This window comes from Pezoporus wallicus, unplaced genomic scaffold, assembly GCF_028554395.1.
Source record: "Pezoporus wallicus isolate ANWC-B61680 ecotype Strahan unplaced genomic scaffold, APGP_CSIRO_Pwel_v1 contig_13208, whole genome shotgun sequence".
Taxonomy (NCBI): Eukaryota; Metazoa; Chordata; class Aves; order Psittaciformes; family Psittacidae; genus Pezoporus; species Pezoporus wallicus.
Window position 1 is genome coordinate 33841 of NW_026635510.1, and position 8662 is coordinate 42502.

Genomic DNA, 8662 nt, shown 5'->3' on the forward strand with positions numbered 1-8662 from the left:
CCCCTAATATATGAAGGGTGATGTTTCCCATTCCCAGCCTACCTGGGCACAGCACAAGGAGAGAAGCCAGCTTCAGTAACAGCTCTTCTGCCTTATTTGACCACAGACAGGCTTATCCCAGATGGCTCCCATTCACACTTGGATGCAACATCCCTGCCCCTTCCCACTGGGATACAGAATCAATCAGGCTGGAAAAGACCTTTCAGCTCATCCAGTCCAACCATTGCCCAGCACTGCCAAGTCCACCACTAAACCATGTCACTAAAGGCCTCATCTACATGGTTTGTGAATGCTTCCAGGGACAGTGACTCCAGCACTGCCCTGGGCAGCCTGCTCCAAAGCCTGATTATCCTTTTCACTTGGGAGCAGAAGAGCCCACTCAAGCCCTATGGCTGGATACATGCAAGTAGACTATGTTAGTGCTTATACCCAGGTCATTTCCACTCTCAAAGCTCAAAGCTGCACCTCCACTTTGAGCAACAGACATTTGGGCTGAAGCATCCTAAAACTGGTCCAACACTCATATGTGACCTCTTGGGAGCTGGTTCTGCAGCCTCAGCAGAGGTTAAACACCAGGGTTCAATGAACATATCACCAATACACACAGAGCAGGATGAGGCCCACCAGCACAAGCCCTCTCCAGCAGCCTTGAAGGCTTCCAAAGAGGGCCATGCTCTGCTCTCCATAGCACAAGGATAAATGTGAAGCAGCTCCACTGTCTCCAGCAGCACTGTTTTGCATTTACACCAGCACACTGAACGTAAAACAGAGCGAGCCATAAATATTTCAGCTGCTTTTTCAGCTTTGTTACTCCGTTCAAAGCAGGAAACATGACAAACCTTTGATTGTTTTGCTTAATACCAAACAATAATTCAAAGAGAGACAAACAAGCAACATTAAATGATGCCTGTGATATACAGGAAAGCCAATGAATTAGAAGAACCTGATGAGGATGGTGTGGATCCAAGCAGCCCCTTTCCCTGCCTTCAGCATCCCTCCCATGCCTGCATGGTGAGGGGACAGCAGGGCCAGGCAGTGACAATGGGGCACCCCCAGCACAACCCATTGCCTCCAGAACAACAACCACCAGCACTGCTTTCAATGCCCGCCTAAAAACCTCCTGTGAAGGCAATGAGTGTCTCCTCCCTTGAGCATCTCCACACTCCAAACCCACCTGCAAAGCATCCACCACAGCCTGGCCTGACCTGACCATGCCAGCATCCCTGCCTGGGCATCTCTAAGGCTCTCTGCAGCGCTTGGAGGTGAAACATCCACCATGACCACATGTTGGGGCTGTCCCAGAGCCCGCAGCTTCCATCCTCCATCAGTCCCTTGCTCCAGAGCATCCAACACCCAAAGCCAGCATTGCCCATCGCTCAACACATCCTTTGGGCAGCGCTTACACCAACAGCACAAACCTGCTCCGGATGCCCAAGGGGTACCAACACTCACCTCCGGCAGCGGCATCCCGTTGATGATGAGGTCCGGCTGCTGGGGGCTCTGCCCCGTGAAGGTGTGATGGTAGATGTGGTTGGAGCCGGCATTCCTGTTGTTCTGGCTCTCCACATTGAGGAAGGTGCTTTCGGAGCGGCGGCAGCCCAGCGGCAGGGTCTGCTGGTGGTAGTCGAAGTAGTTGAGGGATGAAGTGAGAGAGGAGCAGCTGACAACGTTCATTTTATCCGTCTCCTCCACGTCCCGCGGCACCAGGCGGATATCATTCTTGCTGATCTTCTTCTTCTTGCTTGATTTCTTCTGATGCCCATAGGAGTACTCTGCGATTCTGGGGGACAGAATGGAAATGAACAGCTGAGAGCATCCTGAACCTGCCCCGCTAAATACACATGCAGAAACCCAGAGGGCTTGGCCCCCATCTCCATGTAGGCTTCTTAGTCATGCACATTACGTCATGTTTCGGGTCTGGTGGCACGACACCATCTTTAGCTTATTTTCATATGTATGATGCTTGCAGGTCAAATATGGAAAGTAATGGGAAGGAAGAATATGCCTCTGGGGTTTTATCCTAGTGTTTGTGATTGCTGATATTTAGCTACTAGGAGTAAAGTCCAGCCTGCAGAGGAGAAAAATGGGGATGTTAAAATCAGTTTCCATGAACTGAAAAGGGTACCTGAATTCATTTCCATGCAGACTAAGGATTCTAAACGGGATTTAATTTGGTCCCCATAATGCAAATTCAAAATGAATAGAGCATTTTTTTTTCCCCTAGTTCATTTTCCACAGCAGTAAATAAAGCAGACCCAGAAGCAGCCCGAGCTGGCAAGCTCAAGACTCTCACACTCCAAAGGCTGTTTGTTTATTAATGCCTTACCCAATTTGCTGCTGTGTAGGCTATCTCCTGATAATACCCGATAACCCAAAAGCTCTTCTCCAACCGCATCCTCTTCATCCCTCACCCCCTGACACACACACCCCCTTCTGCTGGGAGATGCTTTTTGCCTCCTGGAAATCGGAGAGCAACAACCGTGTTTTGCAAAGAGAAATGATCCTTTTTGACCTTCTTTTTCTCTTTCCTCACTGAAAGCTTGTTTTTCTCTGCCTTTCTTTCCCTCTTTCGCTTCCCACCTGCCAAAGGAACCGACTGATGAAGTGCCTTGTTTGCCTTCTGCAAAGCACCGGAGGGAGAAAGTTACCCTTAAGACAGCAGCCGAGCAAATAACCATAAATACATGACCGCATCTCGCAGGAACTGGGGATGCTCAGCTCAGAGTGGCTCCTTTTTCCAAATGCCAATGCCCCACAGATGGATTTGCACATGCACAGCACAGGGCAGCTCGATACTTCCCAGGGAAGCACATCAAATGCTATCCCTAGTCAGGAATGCACATCTGAAAGTGAGGACTTTGCTTTTCTCGTGGTTATGATAACAGCATTTAAAAATAAAGGGGGAAAATTCCCATAGCTGCAACAGAAATAATGGGATGAATAAATAACACAGTTTTATCTAGGAAGGCAAATATTGGACAAATCTTCTTGTTCCAGGAAGCTAATTGCCTGAGCATGAAAACGCCACCAAGTCGAACAGCTCTCATATAACCTGATGTGCCTCATAAATTAACCCATTTTATGAAGCCTCTCCAGCAGCTCTGCCGGGGAACCTCTCAGATAAGGCTCTGCAAAGCCCAAAGGCACGCAGGCAGCGCAGGGAGAGGGTGCCCATGGTCACCATGAGCCTACCTGGTGCTTCTCCACCTCTGCAGCCAGCTTCTCCTGCTCAGATGCGCGCTGATAAGAGCCCGTGCATCGCCCGGAGCATGCAGATAAATCAGGGGAAGGCAGGGATTCCTGTCGTGCCACCAATCTATACGTTGCTGCCTCATCTAACAGTGCTTGATGAAGCTTTAATTGTTCTGTTTGCCTCAATGTTTTAAGTTTGGCAACGGGAGAACCCAGTTATTTCCTGCAGGCATTCATTTTGCTGTCCCTTCTCTATTGACCAATTATTTAATTACACTGCACTTCATTAATCCCGAAGCCATCACAGCAAACCCAGAGTTTATACCGATGTGTGAAGCTATTAGGGGCTACCACCACGGTGTGATTTTTATCCATTCAGCTCCTATTCTCATTGAACGGGCCAAGCTGGCACGAAATCTGCTGGATGAGCTTTCACTTGAAGCCTGACATCCCATAATACAGCACAGACCGACCTTTATTTGCAGATGATTTTTTCCCCCATTGAGAAAAAAGGCTTTAAGCTGTGAAAACGGGGCATAAAACCCAAACTCTCCACCATTATTCCTGCTTAAATAAAAGTTTAAGGACTGTACATGCCCCCCCCCCCCCGCCACAGAATTGCCGGGGGCCAGCGTTGCGTTTCCAAGGTAGAGCCAAATTAATTCCCATCCCTCCCCTCCGAAACGACTCGGAGCCCAAGGAATGGAGAAGTCATGGCTATTTCACTAGTAACAGGATTAAACCATTTATGAGGCATTGCAGCTGCTCTTTTATGGCATCTGATTGATATTCATGTGTGGTTAGCATTTGTCTCCTAACTTGTGTAACACAGAGAATAGTAAAAGAGAGACAATAATCGCCGGGCTGTTACATATTCAGGGGGATGGATTTCCCCTATCACCCTTTCAGCAGCACTGGGCACGGGGCTGACCTCCCCTCCGGCATTTCGGACCTAAGAGCACGCATCCAGCCAGGGCAAAATCCCTCCTCGGCCCCATTGCTCCCAGTCCAACCGGCCGTGCCGGGTGCCGGAGCAGAGGATCGGGGTGAAAAGGGGTGATTTGGGGCACTATTCCCTCCAGCTGGCCCCAGGAGGAGCCGCATCGGGTGCACAATGGCTCTTTTGAACAGCGAGCAAGGGCTCGGGGAAGGTCTGCAGCGGGGATGCTGCGGTGGTCGGGGGCTTCCCCCCCCCCCCCATTGTGAGCTATGGGAGAGGCGCTGGGAATGGGGGGCTGCCCGCGGGAGCCAGCCATGCCTCTGGCAAAGTGTTGTCCTCCCGCTCCCTGCGACGGGGATGCTGCAACAGATTGTCAAGCTGCACGATTAAGTGGATCTGTTACTCGGCACGGATTTGAGCTCTCCTCCCAGGGAGCAATTCCTTAAAGCTTCGCAGGGAATCTTCCTAGAGGAACCTCACTTTTATCCCTAAAGGAAATCTATCCCCCCTCAGGCCCTCCCTTAAGGATACAGCAGCAAAGGGAAAAGTGAGCGTGGTGGCAAAAATCAAAGCAGGGTGCACAGAAGAAAAAGAGGTCTTTACCTGCAGTTGTAGGTCCTGATTTCCTTGTTATCCCTTTTGCACTTGACTGCCACGAAGATCATGGTGACAAAAAGAATGGCTGCGATAGACCCCAGGGCAATAATGAAAATCAGAGAGAGGTTAACAGATCCTATGGACTCCTGGGCATCCAGGGCTGGAGACAGGTATATCAAAATCAAGGCGGAAGCCGACAGAGATGTTTTCCCATGGTCATGAGCCACCACAATCAGCTCATAGGCTGTCTTGGCATTCTCCCCAAAGGCTCTGGTGGTCCTTATCTCTCCATTGACCTGGTCTATCTCAAAAAACCCTCTGTCTCCTTCCACCATTTCATAGGAGAGTCTGCCATTTTCACCCTCGTCATAGTCGTCTGCCTTGACCACGGTGACCAGGTAGCCGACCCCTGCGTTCCTGGGGATGTACACCTCCGCCGTCCCATTGACCAGCGGTGGGGCTGTGATCACCGGGGTGTTGTCATTGACATCCAGGACAATCACCCTCACAGTGGCATTGCTCTGCAGAGAGGGGTTACCCCCATCTTTTGCCAAGACCTTGAACTCAAAGGCCTTTGTCTGTTCGTGATTGAAGGACCTCAAAGCATAGATATCTCCAGAGTTGGGGTTGATGGAGACATAGGTGAAGACAGGCATGTCCCTGACTTGGGAGGGCACAATCTGGTAGGAGACACTGCCATTGAGGCCCAGGTCAGGGTCCCTGGCAGAGACAGAGAGGAGATAGGCCCCCGGGGTGTTGTTCTCCTGCACGATCACCTGGTAATAGGGCTTGGAGAAGTGGGGATGGTTGTCATTCTCATCGGTGATCTTTACAGTGAAGGACTTGGTGGCCTGCAGGGAGGGAACGCCGTTGTCCCTGGCCTGGATGGTGAGGTTGTACTGGTCCCTCTGCTCCCGGTCCAGCCGCCCATCCACCAGGATAGTGGAGAAGCTCTCGTATTCCTGGAGCCGGAAGGGCACATTGCCCAGGAGCTTGCACTGCACACGCCCATTGGCCCCGGAGTCGCGGTCCGAGACACGCACCAAGGCAATGACATAGCCCGGTGGGGCGTTTTCGCTCACCTCCACCAGCTCGCTGTTGACAGAGAGCAGGTTGATGAGCGGTGGGTTGTCATTGGCATCCTGGACGCTGATGGTCACTTTGCAATGGGCGGGGATGGAGTTAGGCCCCAAGTCCTTGGCCTGCACGTCCAGCTCATAGACGTGACCCTCCTCATAGTCAATGGCACCGCTCACGGTGATGAGGCCACTCTGCGGGTCGATCTGGAAGAGCTCCCGTGCCCTCTCGGAGACATAACTATGGAAAGAGTAGAGGACCTGGCCATTGGTGCCCTCATCCGGGTCGGAGGCGTTGAGGCGGATAACTGGTGTGCCCGGCGGGGCGTTCTCAGGCACGCTGACGGTGTAGGCCGGCTCCTCGAAGAGCGGGTTGTTGTCATTGGAGTCAATGACGCGGATGCTGAGCTCCACCGTGCCAAAATTGGGCGGGTCACCCCCGTCCAACGCCGTGATCACGTAGCTGTAGTGGGACTGGGTCTCGCGGTCCAGGCTCTTCTCCACCACCAGCTCGGCAAAGCGGGACCCATCGCCCCGCGTCTTGGTCTCCAGCCCAAAGAGGTCATTGGGGGTGATCTCGTAGCTCTGCACACCAAAGCTGCCCGAGTCCGGGTCGTAGGCGCTCTCCAGAGGCACCCGGGTGCCGGGGCTGGCCGTCTCCGAGATCTCCAGCTCAATCTGGTCGGTGGGGAAGCTGGGCGCGTTGTCGTTGAGGTCCTTGATCTCCAGCTTGATCACGCAGATCTCCATGGAGCTGGACATCACCTCCAGCGAGATGATGCACTTGGGGCTCTGCCGGCACAGCAGGTCCCGGTCGATCTTCTGCTTGGTCACCAGCAGCCCGGACCCGGGGCTGATGTCCACCAGATGGGGGGCCGAGTTGGAGACCACCCGGAAGGCAGCGGGCTGCCGGGGGTCCAGCACGAAACCGGCGTCCCGGGCGTCCTTGGCGACGTTGGCGATCACCGTGCCGGCCCGCTGCTCCTCCTCCACCGAGTACTTGAGGTTGACGAGGGCCCCGGCGCCGGCCCACAGCAAGGCGGCCCCCAGCAGCGCCGGGAGAGCCCCCATCGCCGCCGCGCCGCGCCCCGACGGCCGCCGGCCGCCCGCCTCAGGGCCCCGCCGCCCTCATGCGGGCAGCGCCCGCCGGGCTGCCCCGGCGGCGGGCGAGCGGGCGGGTGCGGGCACCGGAGCCGCGGTCCCCCGCGTCCACGCACCGCCGCCCGCTCAGGCGCTCCGAGCAGGCAGCGCCGCGGAGGGGCCGGGCATGGCGTGCGGGAGCGGGGCGCCGAACAGAGCCGAGCCGAGCGGTGCCGAACCGAACCGAACCGAGCGGAGCCGAGTAGTGCCGAGCGGTTCCGAGCCCGCTCCCGCCGGCGCTCGCTGCGGCGGCCGCTCGCCACTGCCCGCAGTCCGGAGCGCCGGCGGGCGGCGCGGGGGCGGGCGGCGGTGAGTGGCAGCCAATGGGCGCTCGGGGGCGGGGCCAGCACGCCAAGCCGCAGCCAATGGGATGGCTCCGAGCCGCGCTACCGGCCGGCGGGGCGGAGCCAAGGCGGGACCCGCGGAGCGGAGCGGCCGGGAGCGGGGCAGGGTGGCCCCGCGGGGCCCAGCCCGCACCGGAGCCCCGAGGCTGCGGCAGCCGCTGCCTGCCCGCGGGCACCGATGGGTCCCTCTTCGGGGGCCCCTCCAGGCACCGGGATCACCCCCAGGCCCCTTCAGTCGCTTCCCGCTCGGGAAGCAGTGAGCCCCACGAATGCGTCCCGGCTGCACGGGTTGGGTTCCACGGGAGCCGGCCTGAGACCCGGGACTGCCGCGCGCTCCCGGGCGGCTGCAGCCTCGGCAGCGCTCGCTGCTCGCTCCTAGTTACTGGGGAGCACCACGGTACCGGTTCCAGCCGAAATCACCCCTCCTGCCTTACCTCGGGTCCCCGCCGTGCCACGCAAGCTCCCGGGCCCTCATTAAGGGGCACAGGGAAGGTGTTCCCGGGCCCGGAGGCGGGGCTGCCCCGGCGCTGGTGGCGCCCAGCCTGGAGCCTGCCGGCTGCACACCCTCACACACGCCGTTCTCCGCCCCGAGGCTCCAAGCTGGGGGGGCCGGGTGCCGGCGCGTCCCTGCGGCACACCGCCCCGGGAGCCCGCCGGTCGATAGCGGCGAGCCGGCGCCGCGGCAGGGAAAGCAGCGGGACGGGGGGCCCGGCCAGAGCTGCCGCAGCGCAGGCCCCATCGGGGCGGTGGGCAGCGGGAGCCGGCGTCTCGCCGGTGCAGCTCCCCCCCACCCCCGGCCGTGTGAGCCCGTTCGTCCGCCTGTCCCCGCCCGGCCCCGGCCTGGCCGCGCCGTCGGGCCCCGCTGCGCCTTCCCAGGCACAACGGTGCCATCTAGCGGCCAATGTCGGGATGCGGAGCGGCAGGGACCGCACCACACCGCGGGAATCGGGAACCCGTCTGGCCCACACGATGCATGGGGAGCTACGGGGTACCCCATCCACGGCACCATTCCCTCGGGACAGCATCCATCCATCGATACCATCCCCATCCACAGACACCATTCCCTTGGGACAACATCCATCCATGGATACTATCCCCCCTGGACATCCCCATCCATAGACACCATTCCCTTGGGACAACATCCATTCATTGATACCATCCCCATCCATAGACACCATTCCCTCAGGACAACATCCATCCATGGATACCATCCCCAGGGACACCACCACCTCCAGGGGAGACACCGTACCCCTAGCCCCCCCCCCCCCTTCTTCCCTAGGGGATATAGGGTCCACCTGCTCCCGGAGGAAGGGAGTGAGGCACAAAGAAGAAAGAAGAGTCTTTACCAGTTTTTTTTTCCCCCAGAAAACAGC

At 57.2% G+C, this 8662-nt stretch overlaps 1 protein-coding gene across 1 annotated transcript in view; it reads right to left on the minus strand.

Annotated features, from left to right (window-relative positions):
* The window catches only part of PCDH19 (protocadherin 19), a gene marked incomplete at its 3' end in the record, with an annotated part of 29737 nt that extends 22835 nt beyond the window's left edge, over positions 1-6902 (minus strand). Inside the window, exons 1-2 of the mRNA XM_057396679.1 lie at positions 4736-6902; positions 1453-1780 (exon numbers count right to left, since the gene is read on the minus strand). Coding sequence (XP_057252662.1) covers positions 1453-1780; positions 4736-6876 — 2469 coding nt within the window. The remainder of the gene's footprint in view (positions 1-1452; positions 1781-4735) is intronic.
* Positions 6903-8662: the final 1760 nt, after the last annotated feature.